At 45.3% G+C, this 27,375-nt stretch overlaps 1 protein-coding gene across 1 annotated transcript in view; it reads right to left on the minus strand.

Annotated features, from left to right (window-relative positions):
• LOC145414581 (uncharacterized) overlaps positions 1-27,375 on the minus strand; it is a 151,149-nt gene that overhangs the window by 62,485 nt on the left and 61,289 nt on the right. Inside the window, exon 6 of the mRNA XM_080284099.1 lies at positions 9,013-9,085. Coding sequence (XP_080140225.1) covers positions 9,013-9,085 — 73 coding nt within the window. The remainder of the gene's footprint in view (positions 1-9,012; positions 9,086-27,375) is intronic.

Here is a 27,375-nt window from a genome sequence, read left to right on the forward strand (position 1 = left end):
ATAGAGATGATGATGATGATGATGATGACGAAGCTGTGTAGTGTACCTGTGCAGCTGGAAATAAATAATGTATTGAAAGTGCAGGTGAGGTGTGGGTAAGAGCCAGTGTATTTGTATTTTTGAAAGGCAAGGAGAGTACGTATGTACTGTAATGAGAGGCAGTTGAGTGTAAATTTATCTGTGTTGGTGTCTTATTGTACAGGTGTATTAAAGTGTAATATAATATAGATGTAACACTGTAAATTTATTGTATGCAACATACTGCGATGCCAAAAAGGTGTACCTACCGTTGTATATCATGGTATATATGTGTGCTAGAGTGAGGGTAGTGTATCTCAGTGTACAGTACCGTGGTGTAAGTGTGTTTGAGTGAGGGTTGTGTACCTTATTGCAGCGTACCTTAGTGTAAGTGTGCTAGAGTGAGGGTAGTGTAGCCTACCCTACTGCAGCGTACCTTAGTGCAAGTGTGCTAGAGTGAGGGTAGTGTACTTTACTACAGTGTAGCATGGTGCAAGTGTGCTAGAGTGGGGGTAGTGTGCCTTAGTGTAGTGTACCGTGGTGTAAGTGTGCTAAAGCGAGGGAAGGGTATAGGCTAGCGACCTCACACAGGGCCATTACTCACACTGAGCAACAAGGTGGCTGCATCAGCTCCTCAAGAGTGATTTAGCTCACAGGTAGTGGAGCGGGGCCATCATATAAGTGTGATATATGACGGCATGAGCCCAGCGTGAACCCCGCCACCCACTGCCCTCACTCCACCGCCCCCTCCTACCTAACTCCCTCATTCTTCTTCATAGCTTTTTGAGTACTGTTGAAAACTCATTCCTTTTATATGAATAGCCAGATGTCTGGAATATAATGTGTGAGCGATATAGACGTAAGGCCATAAGCAGGCATGACGGCCCCACCCCCCGCTGGCCACATTGCAGCCCAAGACCCCCCGTCGACACTCCCCGCGGGGCCATTTATACAGGCCACTCTCGACCTTATAGCCCTGGATACAGAGGGTAGAGTCCCTATGTGGCCTAGATGTGGGTCAGGCTGGGGCAGAATGGGCCTTAGTGCAAGGGTACATAGGAGTAATTATACCAGGCCCGGCACCGCCCCGCCCCACGCCGCCTCTCCCGCGCCTTGTCCATCTTAATTTATGGCAGATATAAGACACGATATCGACCCCAGCAATTATCAATCACTGTGACGCCTCGCACTGTCACACTCAATGACCCTCGGTACTTACGGTGTGACAGCCACTGATTTCAGGTCATAAATCACTTGACCCAGACACACAACACGGCTCATTATCTAAGTGAATCAACATCCGGCTACGTGCAGGTGAGGGATACCTTCGCGTGGTGGCACCAATACAATAGGTTCCGCTGCCCCGTTATACATACACCCCTCAATTCCCACCTTAGCCCACAAAAGGAGGATGGTGGACTGCAGGAAAAGGGCAACTTCAGTCTGCAGTCCATCGGGTTCACGTATAAATGACCCAGAGGTAACAAAAACAACATCCGAGTTGTTCTATCACCAGATTTTATGAACCTTCCAAGAATTATTTACTGTCAAAATTTCCTGCACTTCTAAAACCAACGGCGGTGTGTGGCAAGCAGGATGACTGTTGGGTGTCAGAGAATGTGCTATCAACTCAATGCCCTCAGTTGCAACCTACACATAACTGAAAAAAGAAAACACCTTTACACGACAAGAGGCCTCATCTAAGCTGACTAACACAGTAAACTGCCATAAAGAGTTATTTGTCAATAAAACTGCCTAACATCCTTATTAAATACAAACTCCAGGCCCGTGATGTGATGGACTCTGGGTTCCGCTACACAGGTGAAAGCCTACCAACACAAAGAGCCGCATTCTCAGTGTCGGCTCCAGGTGCTAAGGGGCCCTGTGCATGATAATGTTTGGGGCCCCCAGCCAGGCCAACCCTCCCTTCCCTCCCTCCCTCTCCTCGCGCTCAGGCCCTCACCCGTATACCCAAGCTCCTCTGAAAGAATCATCATATTACTATAAGCACACATCCAATATTGAGACACATTTTCTTCCCTTTTCTTTCTTATCGGCCACTTGCAACGCCTCTCCCCAAATAATATTATACCATCAAATCACCTCACACTACTTCTCTATCCAACCTGTACTGTTCTTTTAGGGTGATCTGTGACATTTTTATATACCTCTTGTTATTACAGTTGCAAGAAAAGCGAACCTGTTACGCCCTTAAAAACAGTGACGTATTTTCTTAGTTGCTTATAATAAACAAGTTTCCCCAGCTCTTTTATACCGGTATATATGTATAAATATTGAAGTGTCCGATTCTTGACACACTGTAGACCTGGTAGTCCGTTCCCTGACGACTAGCGGTCCCCTTTCATGGCACATACCTTCACCGGTCATTATGTCTGCGTTATTGTCCTCCATCAATACTGAATAAATGTTCGGGTTGTGTTATTCAGGGCCAGTGTAATGGTATTAGCACGGGTGTCGGTGGTTCTTGTGAAAAATTGGTAAATGTTTTAACGAAGCTAATCTAAATGTTGTGCCCCACCTTCGCTACTCATGGCGTCTAAACAATGACAACCGTAAACAAAGTCTGGTGTACCGGTACCTTGTTGATAGGCATACTGTGTGCAGCAAGACACTCGCTCCACAATGTACTCATCAAAACACATCAAAACAAATGAACATAATAAAGGAGGATAACTGCATAAGGCCAACTGGGCCACATTAGGCAGTTCCTGCATAATATACCGTATGTAAATAGTTGCCGAAACACCCATCATGTGTATGCCAAAAGGATATCGTAAGTGTTAACAGTCGCCAAAACTGCATAAGGTCAATTTCCCAGGCAGTACAAGAGTTAAGGTCGGGTGAGGCGGAAGTGAGAATAGTGAGGGAGGCAAAGGCGGCAGAGTTGTCTCGTAACGGCTGACTTAAGGACAATCTTCACAGGGAATCAAGGCCAACCACTGCATCTCAAGTGCTCCCAAGCTCCCAGGTAAAAATTGTGGCCAAATACGTAGCCGGGTTTATATTTCCGCTGCAGGAGTTACGGGTGGGTGCTTGTGGTGGCGATGTGGGTGGTGGTGGTGGAAGGCAGAGGTGGTGAAGGTGAAGGTGGTGAGTTAAAACAGTGGATGATGATGAAGGTGGTGAGAGTGAAAACAGTGGATGATGGTGGTGGTGGTGATGACAGCGGTGATGGGAATAGTGAATGGTGAAGGTGGTGAGAGTGAAAACAGTAGGTGGTAATGGTGTTGAAGGCAGTAGTGGAGGTGGTTGTGATGATGCAAGCGGTGACAGTGAAGCAAATGAGTGTGAAGTAGCATCAGAGTAAAAAAAAAAGATTGAAAAGGATTAAAAGAGGCCTTCGTCCTGCAATAAACTGACTAAATTTTAGATAATGATGATGATGCTGGTGAAGCACGGAAGATTTTTATGTTAGATTAGATCAGGTTAGGTCAGATGATGAAGGAGGTATTGGGAACTGGTGACGCTGAGAAAAACATAGGATCCTGAGATGCTGGAACACATACAGTGCATATAAATGAAAATGAACTGAAGTGACCGATAAATTCTTGAGTAAATTACGAGGTGAAGGATTGTGCGTGAAAATGTTTTGAGTATGAGGATAAATCTTCATTATTTCAGTCTAACAAATCATAACCCCCAGCCCCCCACCCCACCAAAAAAAATTTAATAATAATTAGTAGTAGTAGTAGTAATAATAATAATAATAATAATAATAATAATGATAATAATAAAAATTCAGAGTAGCCCTTTCACTGGTTGAAGTATAATGTGGATAAAAATGAAAGTACAAAGGATAATTTTATCTCTCTCTCTCTTTCTCTCTCTCTCTCTCTCTCACTCTCACTTTCCATGCTAATACAAGACAATTTTGCACACACACGTTCACACACCCTCACCCTTCCCTTCGTATGCCCTTACACCATCAGTCTCTCTCTCTCTCTCTCTCTCTCTCTCTCTCTCTCTCTCTCTGACCACCATCTCCCCGCCGCAGCGCTCTTCACCAAAGACGGCCGCTCATAAGGTCGTAATTATCGCTTATTTTAAATGGATTTCCGCCCTCGTCTTCACCCTCACATGCAATAAAGAGGAAATTGCGTTCATTTTAACTGATTTTCCCTCCTTACCTCCCTCCTCCTCATTGCCAAAAGCCATATGGGCGTAATTACCTTGATCTTAAGTTGATTTCCGCCTTTACCACCCTCGCCCTTTCCATAAGAAATAATAAGGACGAAAATTACCTGTTTTAAATGAGTTTCCTCCCTTACCTACCAGGAGCAAATAATAAGGACGAATATTATCTTTATTTAACAGGATTTCTGCCCTTAACGCCCTTGCCCTCCCTCCAAGAAATACTAAGAACCAAAATGATCTTCATTTTGAATGGATTTTCGCCCTTACCGGCCTCCTCTTTACTCCTACAGGTAATAAAGAACCGGAATGAATTAATTAGGGTTCCCGTGTGAATGTTTAATCTGTCTAATGACCGATAATTGAATAATGTGTCATTTACCCTCCCATGCCCGTGTCTTCTTATCGATTTTATTGCAGCTAATGACATACGATTTTTCTTAGTTTTGTGAGCTATAGGACCCTGAATGTGAGCTATAGGAGCCTGAGTGTTTATACTGATACTATTAACCCTCTAATAGTCGGAATAATTCTAGGATTGTATTCCAGATAACGTCAGACGATTTTACTCAACAGAGAACGAATCACGGGAGTCCGGGTGCTGATGGTGACGGTATTCACTTCTCATGGACGGGACAACTCTAGGATGCTATTTCATATAACGACGATCATTTTATTTTGCTAAGAGTTCGTCACAGGAACCTCAGAGGGTTATGGCTAAGTAAATTTCGCTTCCATCTGCCGGGCAAGGACTAAGGGAACGCCTGCCTAAGATTACAACACACACACACACACGTTAATTCTCTCTCTCTCTTCCTTCTTCTTTCCTTCCTTCCTTCCTCTCCTTCCATCCACCTTTCCCTCCTTCCTCCTCCCCCCATCTCTCCTTCTTCCTTCCCCCTTCCCTTCCTCTCTCCTTAATTCCTCCTTCCTTCTCTTTCCTTCTTCCACCCTCCCCCCTTGTCACACACATGAAAATAAGAGCTTTACCGTGGCTTCATTAACCCGGAACAGATATATTTTTGCAGGACAGAAAGCTCGGGTTATTTGTGTTACCTCTTTTATACAGAGAGGAAGAAATAAATGCTGGACACCATCTAAAATTTCCCCTTTCATTTTTTATCATTTTTCCACCTTCTTCCTACTTCCTAAGCACCCCACCCCCCCTCCGCAGCAACCGGAGCGCCCCTCGCCAGTCATTTGTTTCCGTCACGAGCAACACCGACGCAGGAATCTCATATCGTGACACCCAACACCGAACCCCCCCCATCTTTCCACCTCCCCTCCCCTCCTTCCCCCCATCTTCCCCCACCCCCTTCAGCTCCTCACCCCTTCCTCATTTCCAACACTTTTTCCTTCCTTCCTTCCTTCCCTCTCGCCTTCCTTACTTTTACTTCTTCTTGGTTTACTCTCCTCAGCATCGGCTCATTCAAAAGATATCATAGTCAAAGATTTCTCAGTAATACACAGCCTCGAAAGGGCCACTAGGTCTGTTGCTGTTTGCTTTCCTTTGTATGCCTTTCACTTTCCTCGCTCCTTCCTTTCACTCTTCAACCCCTTCACCTCCCATTCCTCTTACATTTCCTTCATTAAGTTCTTCGTGACGCTCTTTCTTGACTGTTTTCCTGAATTTTCTTCCTCTCTCTCTCTCTCTCTCTCTCTCTCTCTCTCTCTCTCAGGCCCCGTATTTTTTCTTGCTACCACCCGCCACGGTATGAAGTGCGTAAGAGATGCTGGGGCACAAGAGGTGAGGGGTAGTGGTTGGGATACTCTCTCCCCTCACCCTCACACCAATTTCCCCTCACCTTTACACCCTTCTTCCCTCACACACTCTCTTCCCTCACTCTCACTCATTAATTCTTCCTTCCTTAGCCTTTCCTGTGTATTTCCAAATCCGGCAAAGCTCCTTATGACACAGCAGCGTTATGTGGCTGGAGATTTTCTCTTCTCTCCTCCCTTTCTACCTCTCATCTTTCTTTCCCCTCTGTCTTCTTTCTTTTGTTTTCCTCCCTATGTTCCTCTCCTCCTCCTTCCATCCATTCTTCATTCTTCAGACTCCCTATATTTACAAACCCGGCAAATCTCCCTATGACACAGCAACATGATGTGGCTGGACACCTGGCGAGCGAAACACAATGGGCCGTGATGGACAAGCCGAGGGTGGACGAATGGTGGGGATTGGAAGAAGACGTGGAGAAGAGGGTGTCTAAGACTATGATGTGGAGAGAGAGAGAGAGAGAGAGAGAACTAATATAGCCTTAGGTACGAAATTTTCCTCCTGTAATGAAGGAATGATGATGATGATGATGATGATAATGATGATGATGATGTAAGAGGGAATGGTGAATGACAAAACTCTAAGGTATCAATGAGAAGTGTGGAAAGGACTGATGATGTTCTGGGAGTTCCTAATGAGGTAAGGTACAGGAGGAAGATGGTGGGAGGAAGGGGACATATGGGCGGAGGGAGAGAGGTGAAGGTGATGTATAATAAAAAAAAAAAATTGAGAAGAAAAGGATGAGAGAGAGAGAGAGAGAGAAGTCCTGTAAAGAGTGATGGAAGGAGGGTGGAAATATAATGGGAGAAAAGAAAAGGATATTGAAGTAAGAGTTAATGAAATGGAAAGAAACGTAAAAACAGAATGAAAGGAGAGCGAAAGATGGAGTGGGGCAAAGACAGATACAGAAGAAGATAAAAGTGGATGGAAGAGAAAAAGAAAATAAAAACAGTATGTGAGGGAGAGGGAAAGGTAACGGAGAGGTAAAAAGTACCATGAAGGGAGAGGCGGAGATAAATGGAACGAGGGGCAAAGGTAGGGAGAGTGGAGGCAATGGGCAGTCTTTTAGATGGCATAGCTGACAACTTGGCATTTCTTACTTAACAATTCATTATGCATATTCTACCCCTGTACTCTTCTATCATCTCTTTAATATCGATATGGTTTAAATGATTACACATAAAAGGATAACTGACCTACCCACAGTTAAGAGTTTTATTGTATTTAATCCCAGTCAGACGATTTTCTTCAGCTGTTAGTGAGTCCTACCGAGACTAAACAATGGTACTATTAACCCTCTCAAGAACAACTGTATTCCATATGATGCCGTACGATTTTATGCTGCTAAGAAGGGGTTGTTTTAGTTCAAGGGTGTTAAGGTGTAAGGGGGAAAAATATATCGCTCGGGAAAAGGTTATATGACATCATCATATCCAAGGAAAGGAAGACAGACAAATACACCAGACAGACACACAAGCAGACGGAAATACAGAGAGAGAGAGAGAGAGAGAGAGAGAGAAACATGAGAAGCACTGGCGAACACATCACTAGTGGCCCTCTCACCAATCACCAGGAGGCATCAATCAGCGAGGTAGGGGGAAACATCCATTAGTCTCCTGTATTCTCCACCCTCATACCTCTCTCTCTCTCTCTCTCTCTCTCTCACACACACACACACACACACACACACACACACACACACACACGGACTTCAGTATGAATCCTCCCCATCTGACGATATTCTTTTCACCTTAACCTGGACCATACTTTCGTCCTTTGCAACTTATTTCACGCTGTTCAGTGGCAGAAAAAGACAGTGCGACGGTTTTACATCTACGAGTAATCCATGATACTTTTCGTGACTATCATCATATTCTAGCGTTAATCCCTATTGTAAAGCATTACTGATTGAGAGATGGCAATATTGGGAAAAGTTAACGCAAAAAAAAAAAAATAAATAAATAAATAAATAAATAAGTAAAAAAAAAGGGATAAATTTGGCCATTGCTGAAAGGAGTTATAGATGTTCTTCAGATCAGAAAAAAAAAAAAAACTACTTTCATAAAATTAGTCCTGTCAAAACGTTGAAATTACATAGAAGAAAATATACAGCTACAGAAAATGGCAAACATCTTGTGTCCAATAAGAAATGCAAATATCCGACCTGTATTATAAATGGGACCTTTATCTTTCCCAGAAGGCCCTAAGTTAGTACACAGCAGCTCAGAGTTTCAGGACTGGTTATATTATTAGCGATGGGATGGGATAGGTTTGGTTGCTGGGGTTGGGACAGGCTTGATTGTTATGGAAGAAATGGGCTGGAATCGTTAGGTTCGGCAATACGATTATCTTGAGGTGGGGTGTAATTAGTGAGCAGTGATGATTACAGTCCTACGATTCTTTTGTTTACAGTCCCATTATTAAATTTAAGTGTGTGAAGGTGTAGGAAAGACCCCAATTAAGAACGGCCAATTTCAAAACACCTGTAAGCATTGGAAATTAGTACACTGCACTCCATTTTACATAATATAGTCAGTAACAAGGTAGAAAGGCCAAATTTATCTCTTCCTATCATGCGTTTCAATAATAATGTCATTTAAAGGGACTTACCTGTTCATTCGCGTACCCACTTTTGATCATTCGATTATTACACATTGGTGGATACATGCTCCAGTTCGTTCACATTAACTTGGCGAGAATTTTTACCATTTAACAATTTATTGCCATAGCTCAAAGCCAGAATTAGATAATACGACAGCTCTACTGCACTTCTTCGTGGCAAGCATCAGTCTTGTGTTAATCTCTCGTTAGAACTCAGCACTTTAGGTGGAGAGATGGCAATTTTAGGCTAAGTTAAGCATAGATGGAGATGGTAATTTTAGGCCAAGTTAATCGTTTAAGATGGAGAGATCGTAATATTAGGCCAGGATGAGCAATTAAGAGGGAAAGATGGTAATTTTAGGCCAAGATGAGCATTTAGGATGGAAAGATGGCAATTTTTAACCAAGTTAGTGAGAACATAGTACCGGGAAACTGCCTCTGCACTCAGTAAGCTTCGTACTCACCTCGCTTCTGCATGAATGAGAAGAGTTCGTCTAGAAATTCCTTCCTTTTCACGTTGTCGTCTAACTCGTACAACTGCAAGAAAAAGATGACAAAATCAGCTTTCATGTTTGTCTATCATCATCATCATAACTCTATTCCCTCCTATGAAATGGCTTGAAGACAGTAATATACATATCTGTTATTTATCATCGTTATCATTTCTAACCCAATTTCTCATTAATACATGAATACAAAAGCATTCATATTTGCTGCTATCACCATCATCAAAATCATCGTTATTACCACCATCATCATCATCATCCCTCTACTATTACTCTGACGCTTTCCATGTCCTTACTGCATAAAGAAATCCAGTTACGAGAGGCGGTTAATCGAATGTCTGTTGATGAATCCGGGCCAGCATCACCCCAACGCCTTCAACCACTTTAGTACGATGAAGCCTACTTCCACTCCATTCTTAGCGCTGCCGGAGAATTCACTTACAGTAGTTTAGAAAAGCCTCCCGGTGGTGAAAGAGTTAATGAAAGCAATATCTAACCCCTCCAGTTGAAAAGAAAAAAAAAACTATTTTAAGATTAATAAAATCGTCTGGAGGTGGTAAGAATAACGCAAAAAATATGTCATGAGATTGAAGAGATTTACAATGAAAGTTCGGGCGAGACGTGGTAACTCCCCTGGTTACTTCCTGGAGGCGGTGATGTGTATGGATGAGTGCAATAATTAACATGATATCAACATTACTGCCAGCGACCCACCAGGAGGCCAACACCCTACCTTCACCTTCTCATTAATGCGCCAATATTTTACGCCACACCGGCCAGCTGTGCGTGCGGACGGGCGCGGCGGCTCCTGTCACGCCTGTCAACACCCCGCTGCGCACACCTCCCTAATTGTTTCTGCGCAGCACCGCCAGTATCGGTAGCATTACGACGTCGCAGTTAGTTTACTCGCGCTACCGATGGACAATTTATCCAGCTTAAGGAAGGATCATAAGAAATAATTTACCGTGGGACGAGGGATAGAGTTCCTTATAAGATGTGGGGTTATGCAGTGGCTCGGTTGGCTTGGTATTGCCATATGAACATAGGAAAGAGGACAGCTGCAGTTGGCCAGGTGGTCCATGCAGGCAGCTCCTCTATGTCTGTAACTAGACTACTACAATAAGACAAGGATAGTAAATAAGAAGGGTTTCAAGTTCTGTGGACGCTCTGACGTGGGTTTCATTCCACTGACTGACACCTGAGTTTATATGATGGCTGTTCATTAAAAAAAAAAAAAAAAACGTCTGTCAGCAACCAAACCTACAATCTATTTACTATCACTGTTGTATGGTTCACCATACCTGCCTTTCATTTGTCCTGCCCAGTTTCTAATCCCCTATAACTTCATCCTTTTTTGGAGGAGGGGTGAGAAGACACGGAGAAAGGTGGGAGAGGGCAAGGAGAGGGAGAAGGGGTGGAACGTGTAACTGAATGGGAGAAAGCGAGAGGTAAGAGTAAGGGAGCAAGAAGGTGTGGGAGATGACAAGGAGGAGGAGGAGGAGGGAGGTGACTGACATGGATGGAGGGGTGGACGAGAGGAAGAAGTGAGAAGAGAGTTGTGGAGGGAGACTGGTGGGGCGGGGGAGACAAGAAAAGAGAGGGGGAAGAGACATTTGCAAAAAGTGGGGAGGGGAGATGGAAATGATGGAGGGGGGGAGAATGGTAAAGGAGGGGTGAAGGGTGATGGAGAGGAGGGCGAGGGAGAAAATCAAGGTGGAGAGGGAGGGGGTGAAAGGCAAAGGAGGGAGGGGGGACGGTGAGGGTGGAGAGGAAGAGGGAGGGGGCGGTGAGGGTGGAGAGGACGAGGGGGTGGGGGGAGTGAGGGGATGTCTCGGGGCAAATGTCGGGGTGAAGGAATGTGGCAAGAACTTGAGTATGGCGGGACAAGTGTTGTGACGCATCAACACGTTTAGGAAGAAGAGGAGAGAAAATTATGTGGAAGAAGAGGAAGAGAAAATTAGGTGGAAGAAAAAGAAGAGCGCAAATAGTATGTGGAAAAAGAAGAAAAGCGAAAATTATGTGGAAGAAGAAAACGAAAATTAAGTGGAAGAAGAGGAAGAGAGAAAATGTGGAAGAAGGGGAAGAGCAAAAATCATGTAGAAGAGGACGAAGAAGAGTGAAAATTATCTGGAAGAAGATGAGGAAGAGATAAAATGTGGAAGAAGAAGAAAAGGAAGAGCGAAATTGCGTGGAAGATGAAGAAGGGACAGATCTGAACCTATCGCCTACACGGGGGTCAGTATTCTCCTATTCTAGCAGCAGTCAGGCAGGAATTGTATATAATGAACCAACGTGCCTACCACAATCAACCTCTTTTATATTCTTAAGAAATTATCCCGTATAAAACAACCCACAGTCACATAACATCCAGGTCCTCAACTGTCTGTATGTCCGTTCCTACCTGGGGTGCACACTCCCCCGCCACATATGGGTACGAAACATCATTAATTTTCCGGGGGTGCCAAGCACTGTATAATATGACTTCTTAGCCATTAAATATGTCTCCAGTGTTGGTTTCTTCAAAGTTCATACGAAGCATGATGCTGTGTTATTTTGATTATATTTGTGGTTTTATTCAATAAATAAGTGCTAAGAATTTAAGACTGATTTTTGACAAGAGGTGAGATAATATTTCACAAACCTAAGTTGTGTATTTAAGAAGAGTTAAGCCCTTCAATCCAACGACGTCTTTTCTGTTTTATTTTTGCTGTCGCCAAACGGTTTTACTTAACTCAGGAAAGACTACTGCTGAATTGGTTAATGAAGCTTACATCAAATACCACCAGTTCGAGAAGTCTCCTCCTAAGCTAAATGAAATACTGAGGTGCTAGAAGCAGTAAAACACAAAATAGATACGTCCTCTGTCTGAGTGGTAAGAACCAAAGCTGCAGACAGACGGGTGTTGGCACAAAGCAACGGCAAAAGCAAGCAAACACACTCACACTGCATACTTGTCCCACCAGTTCAAACAAATACTCCCAAGCGCTTGTTGCACAGTGACAAAGCTCTCTCTGTAAAACTTCAGTGACAAAGCTCCCTGTATATAGTGAAGTTACAAGGCTCCCTCCAAATACTGCTTTACCAAAGCTCACTGTAAAACAAAACTGTAGCTAGATATTGTAAAGTAATAAATTTATAAATAATGATTTCTATTAAAGCTGATGAAACTTTAAATACTGCAAATTAACTGGCAAAACTGCATAACACAAAGCGGGAGAGCTATGTATAAATAATGCCATGTGACGGAAATGTATTAAAATACAGCAAAATGGTAAAGCTCTGTATACATTCTGAGATGTGGCATTATTACAGTCGGGTGAAAAAAGGCCGTACTTCTCAGTTACCTCTGCTAACTAATATTTCTAAGCTGAGAGGAGCTTTGTATGTTTCTCTGCCTGTAGATGATTCTCACAGATATGATGCGCAGGGAGGAAAGTGACGGGCATACCCTAGCCGTGAAACAAATGCAGTGGAATAGTAGGCGAACTTTTGTCCCTGACTGTACACCCACTATAAATTAATAGGAACCCTTATGGTGTGACAGAATAATTATGACAAGCGGACAAAGCATTCCGAATTACCAACATTAGCAGATGGACACCGTTTTACTTCTACGATTCATTTCAAAACTCACTGCTATCAGGGGTGCCGATTATTTTTTACAGGGCGTATATACTGCAAATTTATACAACCTCCGCAACTACCGCATACTTATACAACTACGATATAATACAGTACTACGAGCTTCAGAACAACCGACATACAGCATATGGAAATGAGGGCAGAGTTTACGCACTAAGCGAACGATTACGATTTAATGCGGATTTAGGAGATACGAGGGTAAGATGGATGGGGGAGGGCAGACCACGCATGACGACAGCGATAACAGGGAGGGAAGGAGAGGAGACAAGGAAAGGCGAAGGAGGAAAGCACAGGGGGAGTGGGAGAGGGGTGGGTATGGGGAGGAGAAGAAGGGGGGGGTGAAGACGGGGAAAGTGGAAGGGATGACTGGACGAGAGGAGGAGGAAAAAGCGACGGTAAGGACAAAGTGGATGGGAATGGGGACAAGGGGAGGAAGGTTAGGAGGAAAGGACAGGGGGAGAAAGAGGGAGTAAGGGGAGGGAGAAAAGAACAGGGGTAGGGAGACGACGGGGAGAACGTGAGGGGAGGAGGGCAAAGGGAGGGAAGAAGAAGGGACATGAGGGGAAGACGACAAGCGGTGTCGGGGTAAGGGGAGGATGCACGTGATGAAAACAGTCAGCACTACCACACGTCACAACACTGCCTAATTCACACCCAGCCACTGTTGCCGCACTGCCACTGTATTGGTCTTATTTCTGCATCACGAGGAATACAGTAGACGAAACAAAATGCACAGCATATAATGCATCTTAAAATCAAGTAATGGCCAACGCAAGAGCCACGTAACTTCCAGCCATGTACTGGAGAACACCACGACCGGCCAGACACTCATAATGTCACCAAGTTATCTTGTAGATCCGGTAGTCACCACTAATCCAGTCACTTTCACCTAGATCGCTATATATCAAATATTTCAGATGTTTGTGACTCAGAAACTTGGTATATGTCATCAAGGATATCCCTTCCCTCCCCTTCTCTCTTTCTCTTTCCCGTACCTCTCGATCCAGGCTTTCCCGTATCAGTCCCCTCCCCCTCTCCCTCCCCCTCCTACTTCTACACCTCAAGCAAAATACACTTTGTTTTCCCAGCCACTTGTCTCCCCCACCTCCCACTTTTACCCAGTCATGACCCATCCCTTCCACCACCACCTTTAACGTCCAACATCAACCCAAAGTCAGCCTCCTGGACAAAAGTCTTTTTCCCACACTGCCTCTGGTCACCCTGCAGTATAACTGGGCAGCTGGATGTAGGCGGACTACTGTGGGTCGTAGCGTCAGAGATGCATAAGACAACAAAAAGTGGTTGTTTGCCTTAACGACCGTGTACTCGATAGGCATTAATCAAACTATCTGACTTCACTGAGCCACTAGCCCAGTCCTATTCTACCCCGAGCACACCCACCTGTCTTCCCCTCACCTCATCTCGCTCTCCCCGACCCGTCTCATCACACCCCACCCCGACCCCACCTCTCAGTGCCCCAACCCCAACATCACACCTTAACAGTACACAGCCCAGCATCACCTCATACTACAGTACCTCCTATCCCACCCAAACAAACCCCACCCGATACACACAACCCCATCACCCCACCCCATCATACCAACGTACCCCCACCAGTAATGTACAATTTTCATATTCATGCGCCGCGCGGCCGCCTCGCCGTCCAAATTATGACTTTTTTGATAATGCCTCGATCACTATAAATTGGTGGCGACGGACATTAACGATTAAGCGGGCTGCGGCGGGCGGTGCGGCGCGATACGGCCGGGGCCGCAGCCTGCGCCGCGGGACAACGGACCTTGCGGCTCCTGCGGGATACGCCCACCTGCCGCGGGTAATGAGATGAGGGAATTAAATAATGCTTGATTTTGGTGAGATAAACACAGGGCGTCTGAAGCCTCAGCCTACAATGGTCACTACTCTCATTACCATCCGATAATTGGCCAATAGGACAGCAGGCGGCCCCATCCCACCCAATCACAACGCAACATTTTATTACCCCCATTGGTGATCAGACATATGAGGTAACCCGAACCGCTCTACCGGTCTGCCCACCCCCACCCCTCCCACCATACATCTACTCCTAAGCTAGAGCGGCCAGGAGTTAGGACATGGGAACACCTTCACACGGGAGGCAGTCAGGATGGAGGGAGGGAACAGGAAGACCAAGGGCTTGTTTTGAGGCATGAGTGGTTCTACTAAACACAGCAAGGGTATATCATTATCATTATTACCGTCATCTTCGTCATGAGTCATCACCATCATTATTACCAGCATCATCCTCTTCATGAATCGTCACCACTTAACGATCATGGTCACCATCCTCGTCATGATCATCTCCAATAACACTATTATTATCATCGTTAACGTCATCATCAACCATCCTTTATCATCATTATAATCAGAGTTTATACTGTTTCACTGCCTGGGCTGGTATTTCACCTTTCCTGCAACTCCCCTCCCCCTGCCTCACTCTGCCATAAGGTACCGTACGTATTTATTGAATGACTGACAGACAAGAACGAGATGCAAGGATAAAGAGAAAAGGGTAAGGTGGTGTCAAGCAGGGTGTGGTACGGGTGTATTCAACAGGGTGAGATCGTGAGGCAGGGCAGGGAAAGGGCGTGACAAGTAGGAAGAGTGAGACAGGCTGTGGTAAGGGCGAGGGTGGGGTAAGGGTGAAGGTGTGTTGGGTGAAGGCGGGGCAGCAGTGAGGGAGGGGTAAGGGTGAATGTGGGACAAGGTCGCTCGGGGGTCGGAGATGAGGATGGGGGAAGGGATGGGGATACATAAGGAGGAGGATGTGAATGGGGCAGGGTGTGGCAAGAGTGAAGATGATGGGTGTGGTAAGGGTGGGATAAAGGAGAGACAGAAGAGAAGGCATAGTAAAGTGAGGCTGAGGATGGGACAGGAGTAAGGGTGTGGTACGGGGAAGGGTGTGGTAAGGGTGAGGGTGTGTGTGAGCAGGGTGAGGAATGAAGGATGGGGCCACAACATGCGAGAGTTACATTCGTCAATCATGATGCGTCAGGATGTTCTCTCCACCATTCGCCTTCGCCACCACCAACATCATTATCTCATCCTAACATCTTTACCTTCTTCTCTTTTGGAATCTTAACATCATTATCGTTTCCATCACCATCCACGGCCATGACCCTCTTAAGTCACTACCATCGCCATCACCAATTATCTGCATTTACATCTTTGTATTTCCACCATCGTCATCAAAATCATCATCATCACCTGTGTATTTTTTTTGTGTCCGACTCTGGGCATAGGCAGCTTGCACTCATGGCCCAGTAGTCCTCTTACATACCATAAACCTCCACATCACAATCATCATTATCATCTCTATCTATCTTAGTCACTTTCTATTCTGTATTTGTATCTTTCTTTCTTCAGGGTCAAAATCAGCATCTGTCTTAAATCCCAGGTTGCAAAAGATTATACTGAGATCCCAAGGGTAGTCATTAGTAACCCGTTATGAATCTGTATTATAGTTCTGTTTACCTACAGATTCATGAACGTGTAAATACTTAACTGAACACCGTAATTACAGGGCCTTTATTTTCATGCACGATATTAAATTATATGATTTCTATTATAGGTATGATTACCAATTAAGCGAGGTCACGTTCATAAACTCGTTCCTGATTATTTCGTAACACCCATAAGTTGCCGACACGTATATCTCAGTATAATGATGGTATTTCATTGCTTCAACTACGTACTGTATCATTATTCCTACCACTTCCCTTTCTACCACCACGATGCCTTCACCACCATTCCTAGCACCTCGCTCCACACCACCACAGTACCTCCACCACCATTCCTGCCACCTTCCTCCTTTACCACCATGGTACTTCCATCTCCCTCCTTAACACCACGGTACTTTCACCACCATTCCTACCACCACACTACCTCCACCACCATTCCTACCACCTCTGTCCCTACCACCAACCCACCACAGTATAGCAGACCCTCCCAGCCGAAGCAGCTACATAACAGAGCGCCCTGGGCCACTCCAACAAGGTGTTAACAAATAATACACAGCGGGGCGCCTGATATCATCCACACTCGGTGATTTAGAGTGGGGGAGGAGGGTGTCGGGTGTAGGCAAGTGGATAGGAAGGGCAGAGGGCTGGGGATGTGGGACATGCTTGCAAGTTGGGGAATAGAGGGGGAGGGGGGAGGAGGGAGGGAAGAATGTGGGTAGCTCAACTTTAACGTCCTGATATTTATTACTCTGAGCAGGAAAAAGACCACTAAATCTTAAAAGCCCCAAGATTCGCATACACACAGACATATAGAAGGAGAGAGATAGCTAGATTGAGATACTGAAAGGCAGATAGAGATTGCGAGAAAGATATGACCACAGTGTTAGAAACGTTCAGAAAGTTAAAAGAGCACATCTAAGTTAAATGTCCTGAAATGTATAAACGTCAGGCGAGGGAGGAGGACAGAAAGCTTAAAGTGTCTAGAAAACTGCAAGAAAATAGCTCATTGATTTATATACATATGGTGTGAAGAAAATTGTCAGAAATTTATGAGCATGTAAAAATGTCCAAAAATGTAAATATCATAACACTTTAAAAAATACGAAAAGAAAATGTCCAGAAATAAGAAATAATAATAAATAAAATAAAGGTGAAATGAAGGCCAAAGAGCTAAAAAAAATATCGATAAACTTCCTAAATTCCAGATGGATATGACCAGGAAGTTAAAAAATTATACAGAAATTTATAACACATGAAGGATGTGGGACAGAAAGCTAAAAAATGTCCAGAATGTAAAAGAGAGAGAGAGAGAGAGAGAGAGAGAGAGAGAGAGAGAGAACCATTATGAACACGATAACGAAATTACCAGATATTTATAAACAAGACGGGGTAATGGGCAGAAAATAGTAAAAAACGTGGAGAGAAAGGCTGAAATAACAATAATATTAACAATAATAATGATAACAATAACAACAACAATAATTACAATAGTAGTAGTGGTAATAATAATAATAATAATAATAATAATAATAATAATAAAATGTCGCGAACTTTTCTATTCACGACAAGCCAAGAGCGAGTGAGGGTCTAGCCGCCACTAACAAGGAATCAAGAATCACAGGATAACAGCTCTAAGATTTACCAGCTAAGAGATAAGGACTAAGGGTGTGGGGAGGAAGAGCAGGAGGAGAAAGAGAGGGGAGGGAGGGAGGAAAAGGAGGGAGAGGAAAAAAAAGAGAGGTGGGAGTGGGAGAGAGAAAGTTGGGGTAGGTTGGGGAAAGAAAAGCGGGAACATGGAGTAAGGTGGAACACGGAATGGGAAGTGGATGGGATGGAGAAGGAAGATGACAGGAGGGATGGATATGGAAAAGAGGCACAGTTGGGGGGTTATGATGGTGGAAGGAAGGAAAGGGAGTGTAAAGAGATGTCTGAGAGGAAGTGGGGGTCAGCGAGAGGATAAAGAATGGGGAAAAAAGAGGGGGAGGGGAGATGAGGGGTGGGGGAAGGAAGGGAGGGGATAAGGAAAAGAAGGAGAGATGTGTGTGGAGTGAAGACAAGAGGGGTTAAGAAGGGGGTCGAAGAAGTGGGGTTCAGAGGAGATTTCTGGTGAGTGTGGTGGTTGGATTGGAGGTGGGGGAGAGGGGGGTTAAGGAGATGCCTCATGGGGGAGGGGAGAAGGATGGGGGGGGAGGGGTAAGAGCGAGAGGCTGGCAGGGATCAGATAAGCCAAGATGTATCCTCCATATTTTAATACACGGCCGCCCGGCGCTACAGCTTTACGGCCGATTATTTTCAGTAATTGGCTGATGATTTTCAATGCTAATTTGGAAATGCTCGTGTTGCCTTCGGGACCGGGGGAGCTAAAGCACAGACGCTTAATACTTTCAGATGATTTGTTTCACCTGAGGAAAATCTTGGCGGTAAAAGGTTTAGAAGGCATATCAACCCTTTCAGCACGATGGTATTTTTTTATCTGACTACCTTCAGACGATTTTACTTACCTGATGGAAATCAAAACAAGAATATTTTACCCTGCTTAAAGATTCCTACGGCAAGCAATTTTATCCGGCCAAGAAAAACCCGAATATGTTTAAATGCAACTAAGGGAAATCCAAGCAGTTTAAAATCTTCATTCATACGGTGTCTTTTATCTCCCTTAGTTTTTGGCAGACGAACTAATTCAGCTTACGAGAGATCTACCTGAAGTGCTTGAAAACAAGACGATAATATTAAGCCTGGGAGAAACATTTCTTACTGAATGGGGTGAAATACAAGAAAAAAAAAATCTGCCCACTTTGTTCAGCAGAGGGCAATCCTGGCAGTCAAAGGGTTAATGAAGGCCAGAGAGAGAGAGGGAGAGAAAGAAAGAGAATTTCCTCCACCATTTAGTTTGGCGAGTTACTTCACCCTCAGCCTCAGCGGGTCCCGTGATTAATGTTGTTCCGGGGATCATGAATTAATTTTCCATTCCCGAGCTAATTATAACCTCTGCATTTCTAACGAAGCTTCCCATCCCTCAGCGCTGCTCATAAACACGCACTTGAGGCTGTCTTAAGCAGGGAACGGGGAGAGGGGGAAGGGGGAAGGGGGGAAGACGAGGAGGGGCAGGGAAGGTTTACTCTAACTTTACTTGACTCTACTCTCCTCCCCCTTCCACCCATCCATGCTCTCTCTCTCTCTCTCTCTCTCTCTCTCTCTCTGCGCAAATCTGTAAATGTGAATCTTCACACAAGAGGGAAAGATTTCCTTGATTGAATAAAATGAAATTGGTTACACTACTACTAGGCTACCACACACACACACACACACACACACACACACACACACACACACACAAAGTCTACTATACATCCATACTGCCTACCTTTCTCACCCTAGCACACCTTCCAACTACCGTATATAGTATCACACCCTGTTCGTCACCCTAGCAAACCCTCACCCCAACACCCTCATCCCACTACCCACACCCTCACCCCAACCAGCCTAACACAGTCTCCAACACACAATATGATATAAACAGAAATAATCAGATTGTTCAAAGACGAACGCCACTGTATATCATGCACATAAAGAATTGATACGCTGACACTAGCCGCCAGAAACATGCATACACACGCTCGTACACACACACACACACACACACACACACACACACACACACACACACACACACACACACACACACACACACACACACACACACACACATTCAACACGCAAACACGCACACGCACGAAAACATGCACCAACATATCTCCATGCACACACACCAACATATTTCTGTACATAGAGACGTGCACGTACACACATACACAACCACATATTACAAACACCAACATTTTGGGGGCAAACGCACGCACTCTCTCTTACACACACCCACACACACACGCTCACTCTTCTACACACACACACGCACACAGTAGCCAGGAAGTGTCGGCCTCCCGCTGTTCACTACTTTATGGTGGGTTCCCCTGCAAACTCTCCCTCCCCAATCTCTCTCTCTCTCTCTCTCTCTCTCTCTCTCTCTCTCTCTCTCTCTCTCTCTCTCTCCATTTCCTCTCCCAGTCCCTCTATCTGATGTAAATAATTCTAAATCAACCAATCTATCTATCTACCTATGTTTCTATTATCTCTATCTGTCTATCTATCTATCTATCCATCTCCAGTAGGGTAGTATGTTCACCAATCACCCTCAAAATTCCAATTTCCTGTCTTCCTTTTTAGCCATCATTCAATCAGCAGGAACAAGTCGATTCTCTGAGTGTAACGAAAAAGAATGCTTAAATTATTGCAATGCCTATCGACTGCACGACGGTCATTCAGGCAGACAATACGACCCACAACAGTCAATGCTGCATCCAGAAGTACTGACGGGTGAAGAGGGACAAGAGCGAGACAAATTTAGTTCGAGAGTCTGACCTGCCTGAAAAATTTTGCGGTTGTTCGCAGATGCAGCCAAGGGGAGAGAAGGAGAGACGGAGGAGGGGAGGGTGCGAGGGAGGAGGAGGCCTGGAGGGATGGAGGGCGGGGGGCTTGGGGGGTCGGGTACATGGAGGTTGCTGCTATGTATGCAACAATTTTGCTGGAACAGAGAGATGACTGGACAGAACTGGGGATGTTGGTGTATTCATCCTTTGTTGATGCATCATTATCTTCATCTGAAAGCCCTGTATTTTGCTGTGGTAGCATTAGTAGCATTGATAGCCTCCCGCTGCTGACTAGCGTCTATGCAGCAGATAAATACGGATAAAATTCTGCTACACCCAAAATATACATCATATTACAAATTACGTACCTGTGGAATGTAATGTTAGGCTTCAGTGTCTTGGTGAACCTATTTGTACACCCATATGCGGCACAAGAAACTGGCATGATGACCCAGATCGCAGAAAAATGTTCACCACTGAATGACACATGGTATACTGGCAAAGTCGTTTTTGCCAGGACAAACATGGCGGCGCAAGCGGGGTAGCGACTTAAACCAGTTCGTGCGGTCTCCTAAAAGATTATACCTCCATCGTCGGATATGGGACGGAGGGAGGAAGGGTGGCTGAGGGAGGAGGGGTAGGGTGGGGGAGGGAGGATGGATGAGGGGGAGGGGGCTGGAGGGGTCGGATAGGAGAGGAAGTGATCGGGATGGAGAGAAAAGAGGGTGGTTGAAGATTGTGTTCGGTTGTATTACTAAACTTTTTTCATTCTAACTTGACCTAAAATTATCATCTCTTTATCCTGAATGCTAAGCTTTCGCAAGAAAGCAATGCTAGAATAGGATGCTAATAACAAAGAGGTGCTTTAGAAAGGATGTAGTGCCGTATTTTTATATATTTTTCAGCCGCTGAGATAAGTGAAATAGGCTGCAAGTGCACGAAAATCTGCGACAAGTAAAGGTGAAAGAAATACGGTATAGTAATCGAGACAGTTTCGAACTTCCAGTCCGAACGAACTGATAAGAGTTGGTAGGAGCGTCCACGAGTCGTAACAGATTTGGATGCTGGTGGTATTATTTAAACGAAGTAAGAAATATTGCGTTCATTTGTAATATCAAACTAGATTGTGTAAGGAAGTAAGATATCGAAGACTGTCCACCTTTTCTCAGTTTTTGAAAATTTTCTTTTTATATTCCTTATTTACGGATAAATCGAAGCATCACATCGTTCGGCCAGTATTTGCTATTATGTCAGAGCTATTTTCATGCGCTATTTATCTATTTAAATACGATTAATGATGAAACTACGGAAATTATCAACGCCGTTATTTTCACCTTCCTTATGCAAGTTATACAGATATTACAAAAATTACCAATGTCGATATTTTCAACTTTCTTGTCGTCCCAAACTCTCAAGTGGCCAAATGTAGAAAAGTTTATAAATACCCGCCAATAAGGAACGGTTTGAGAGACAGCTTCGTTCGCATGGATTTCCACAGTTTAATTTTCTCTTGGTGGGTTCGGGTCTGGTGAATAAATCGATTTATCGTTAGGAGGAATCGGCTCCGAGGTGTTGTATGATTTGCTGTGAATGGCGGAGGAGGGGGGGGGGATGAGAGAGAGAGAAAGAGTGGTGGGAGAGTTGGGAGGGGATGAAATAGGATGGTGGGAGAGGAGGGGGGGGATGAGATAGAATGGTGGGAGAGGAGGGGTGGGGAGGGGAGGAGAAAAAGTGATGAGAGGACAGTGGTAGTGGGACAGGAGAGCAGGGGAATGGAAGTGATGGGAGGGGAGGGGAGGGGAAGGGAGGGGAGAGAAGGGAAGGGCAGTGGGCTAAAGGAGGGGAGGGGAAGTGATAGGAAAGGTGGTAGATCATCATCATCATCATCATCATCATCATCAGTCTGACTTTGCCTGCGGCACGACAAAAGCAGAGAGAAAGAGTGGTGGAAGGGGAGGGGGGGAAGAAGGAGTGATGAGAGAGGAAGGGAGGGGAAGAAGTTATGACTGAGTATTTGAGACTCGGAGTGAAGAAAGGGATGTGGAAGACAGTGAAACAGTAAGAAAATGAGAGAGAGGGAATGATGCGAGGGCAGAGGAGAGCTTAGAGGTGTGTGTGTGTGTGTGTGTGTGTGTGTGTGTGTGTGTGTGTGTGTGTGTGTGTGTGTGTGTGTGTGTGTGTGTGTGTGTGTGTGTGTGTGTGTGTGTGTGTGTGTGTGTGTGTGTGTGTGTGAGAGAGAGAGAGAGAGAGAGAGAGAGAGAGATGCCTAAGGGGTGGGACCTACTCACAATCTAATTAAAACTCCAATCAAGATCCACCAATTAATCACTCACACGGCACGTCAGTTCGGTGTTTACCCCACGCACGACCAGAGAGGAGGAGGAGAGGGGTCGTAAGTGGAGGTGGGGAAAGGGAATCATAGGTGGAGATGGGGTCGCGCGTGGAGATGAATGGTCGTAGGTGGCAGGTGTGGGGTCGTGAGTGGAGATGGGGTGTCTCAGGTGGAAGTGAGAGGGTCGTAGGTGGAAGTGGGGAGGTCGTAGCAGGAGGTAGGCGGTTGTAGGTTACGGTGCAGGGTCGTGGGTGGAGGTGGGGTGTCGCAGGTGGAGGATAGAGGTCGTAGGTGGAGATGGGGAAGGGGATCACAGAGGTAAGGGAGATGGGGAGACAAGGAGTTCGGAAAAGGGTCATAGGAAGTAGCAGTAGCACGACAGAGGTGGTCGTACTAGGTCGTGGAGAAGTGGAAGGAGGAATGAACTGTACGAGGTGAGGGCGAAGGGGGAGAACGTCGTAGGAGGTAAAATGGAAGGGACTGCAGGAGGAAAATGGGGGTATGGAGTTGAATTTGGAGGCAGAGTAGGGTCGTGGGAGATCAAGGGGGTGGAGAAGGGAGTTGGGTCGTGAGAGGTAAACTGGTACTAAACTATACTGGTGAACTGGGATGTGGAGGTACTGGGGTCGAAGGAAAAGGAGGAGGGAGTAGAGGGACTGTAGGAAGTGGTGGAGAGGGGAAGGGAGTTGCTGGTCTCAAATGAACAATACTGGTGGACTGAGAGGTGGAAGTGAAGTGGAGAGGTTAGGGAAAGGCACATAAGAGGAAGATTAGGAATGATGGGAGTGGGATGGGAAGGGTAGATATGTGAAAGGGAGTGAGAGAGTCAGTGAGAGTGGGTGAGCGTGACCAGAGGCAATCAGACTCCTTAGATCCTTCACAACACCACAAATAAATTAACACTGACCAACCACCACCACTCACTCCGTTCGTGTGTGTGTGTGTGTGTGTGTGTGTGTGTGTGTGTGTGTGTGTGTGTGTGTGTGTGTGTGTGTGTGTGTGTGTGTGTGTGTGTGTGTGTGTGAAGGCTGCTTTCATTCTGTTACCACTGCGAGCCATATTATCCACCATAATTACCACCATTGCTACACTCCACCACAATCGCACTCCACCAGTCACCACCACAACCACAATCCACCACAATCACGACCAGCAATGACTCATAATCTCCATTCACAATCATCCACGACACCATCACAATTTACCACAACTAATCGTCACAATATCGTCTGCACGACAATCACCATCTAAGTCTAGGCCACAACCACAACTAGCACCAGTCTCTACCACAATCACCTCCACCACAATCTCCCCAGCACAATCACCGCCACCATCGTCACACCGTGCGGCCACCAACTCGGATTACAGTGACAAAAACCTGCGCTATAAATAATATGGAGCGAGAGGGGGATCCTGGCGGCCTGTTGATTACTGAGTTACGACTAGACACTGTACTCTCCCAAACCCATGCACTCCCAATACCACTCCCACCCCTATCCAACCCCACCAATACCACCCCATCCATCCCCACCAATACAACCCCCATCCACCCACACTTACACCATTCCCTTCCACCTCATTCACCCCACCACCCCACTCACTCCCACCTTCTGCCATCCCATCCACCACCATCCTCTTTCATTCCTGCTACCCACACCCACAAATCACTTCGATATTGGCCCGTAAGATTCGTGCTATCTGTATTTCCTTATGTAATCCTGGGTACTCATATATACACCAGCTAAGAGAAATTCTTGCGGGCAAAAGGACAGATAAATAGATGGATAGATAGACAGAGAGATTGGTAGATAGATACAGAAAAATATAGAAAGATATAAGTAAACATAGGTGGACAGGTAGGTGGATAGATAGATAGACAAATATAGATATAGTGTATTTCAAGTCAGAGCTATCAAGATCAAGTATAAATGACCCATGCAAGATTATATTATTCCTGTGTGTAACTGAGTATAATGTGGGTAGCCTGTACTTGGATATCCTCGACTGCACATCATATCAATCTCATACATATATGGACCGAGGAAGTATATCACAGTAAATGAATCTGCCGGTGTGGGAACGTGAGTATGTCGAGCATATCCTGTTCTGGCAGTACAAATAAGCCTTGTTAGGTTATAAAATCCTCTGAGTATAACTGAGTACAAACGTGGGTATGCTTGGGTATATCCTGTACAGCACGACCCATCCAGCACATATATAAATGGCCGCAGAATGACTTTCCCACTACCCTCAGGTAAGACAGAGAAAGAGAGAGAATATGTATCGTGAGGAAGAGAAAGAATTACGGTCTATTAGTAGTCAGTATTTATTATTGAGGCAGGCTATCCCAATAACGACATGGGTTATTCTGATTGCTTCTCTCCTCCCCCCCACCTCTCTCTCTCTCTCTCTCTCTCTCCCTCCTCCCCTCCAGCAAACTGAATATACGCCCTTCTAGCTCTCAGCACCCTCAGTGGCTTTGATTGAAGGGGCGATGGGCAGATAAGAATAAGACCCGGGAGCAGAGGAATTTCACCCTTATAAAGAGGGGGCTATAAGGGCGACAGTGGCCTCCTCCTTCAGCCGCGCCTCCGTGTTGAATCCGGCGGGGGAATTTTAAGCTATAATATAATAAGGTTTGTGGCGGTGCTCGAGTCGTCAGGCTCCTCTCGGCCAGGGAGTTTGTTTTTTGATTTATCATTCCCTGGGTCGATTCCACACCGGGGTCAGGGAGGAAGGGAGGGGGGAAGGAGGGGTGTTGGAAGAGAGGGGGGAAAACGGGGGTGTGTTGGAAGAGAAGGAAGGGGGGAAAATGGGGGTGTTGGAAGAAAAGGAAAGGGGAAGAGGGGAGGTGTTGGAAGAGAAGGAAGGGGGCAAAAGGTGTTGGAAGAGAAGGAAGGGGGGAAAAGGAGGTGTTGGAAGAGAAGAGGGGGAGGAAATGGGGTGTTGAAAGGGAAGGGAAAGGAGGAAATGGGGTGTTGGAAGGGAAGGGAAAGGGGGAAAGTGGGGTGCTGGACGATGGGGGTAAAAGCAGTGGACGTGGAAGAGGTGGAACGGGATGGTGGTTAAAAGATGTGGATTACGGTACTGGAAGTGCAAGACGTGGTACAGAATGGAGTGGAAGTGAAAATGACTGCTGGGAGGGAAGAAGAGGGGGTGTTGGAAGGGGTGGATGTGAGTACTGGAAGTGGAAGGGGTAGTACAAGATGGAGGGAAGAGAAAGTGGTTGCTGGATAAGGGTACTTGAAGTGGAAGAGGTGTTACAACATAGTGGAAGTGAAAAAGATTGCTGGGATTTGAAAGGAGGGGGCATTGGAAGAAGTGGACAGGGTTTCTGGAAGTGGAAGAGGTGGGACATGGTGGTGGATGTGAAAACAGTCGCTGGGAAGGGAGCAAGGGAAATGCTGGAAGAAGTGGTCAGGGGTTTTGAAAGAAGAGGCCAAGGGTGCTTGAAGTGGAGGACACTTTTGGAAATGATAATACTGCTTAAAAAAAAAAAAATGGGTAGGAATCCTGAAAAATTAAAAAGTGGTCAAGAATGCTGGACGTTGCAGACGAACAGAATACAAGAGGATGCTGGAAATGTCTAGAGTACCGTGTATTTAATGACTGTGTGTTCCAGGCTGCTCATTTAAGGCACTTTTAGCTATGTATCTTATTAAAGGCTGGAGAAATTGGCTGTACATCAGTGAAACCTTTGAGATTAATTATCTTTTAAGAGTTTATCTGATCAGCTTTCGTGAAAAGGCATTTTTACCATCTTACCTTTACATTTACGTTGTCTTGAAGTTTGTATGTGTTGTTTTGAAAATATAAGAGAAGCTTTGTGTTGCCTTGTCTGCATGGTGGGAGTGAGAGGGAGGGGGGATGTTCAGGGTGGGATGAGGAGGAGGATTGAGAGTCAGGTTGGGGAGATGGCAGAAAGAAGGGGTTGGGAAGATGGCAGGAGGGGGCAAACGGGATCAAGTTCACCAACATGAGGGAAAAGTTTTGTGTGTGTGTGTGTGTGTGTGTGTGTGTGTGTGTGTGTGTGTGTGTGTGTGTGTGTGTGTGTGTGTGTGTGTGTGTGTGTGTGTGTGTGTGTGTGTGTGTGTGTGTGTGTGTGTGTGTGTGTGTGTGTGTGTGTGTGTGTGTGTTAAATATGATGTGCAGGTGTGTGTGTGCTAAATATGATGTGCATGCCAGAGTATAAACAAGTACAGGCTATCCATGCATGTCCTCTGGTAGACTCTGAGGTATGATTAAAACAACTTCGCACATTTTATACTATATTCCAAAACCTGTGACTGTATACTATGTGGGACTGGAGATTTCGAAACACCTCTTCCTTAGTGGTTTATTCCTCATTACACTCCAGTATCCTCAAGTATGTTACTGATGCAAAGTATGTCGACATAATCTCTATACAAATAACACAAGAAAA

This window comes from Coenobita brevimanus, chromosome 100 (genome assembly GCF_032717465.1).
Source record: "Coenobita brevimanus isolate Jiangsu-jjx chromosome 100, ASM3271746v2, whole genome shotgun sequence".
Taxonomy (NCBI): Eukaryota; Metazoa; Arthropoda; class Malacostraca; order Decapoda; family Coenobitidae; genus Coenobita; species Coenobita brevimanus.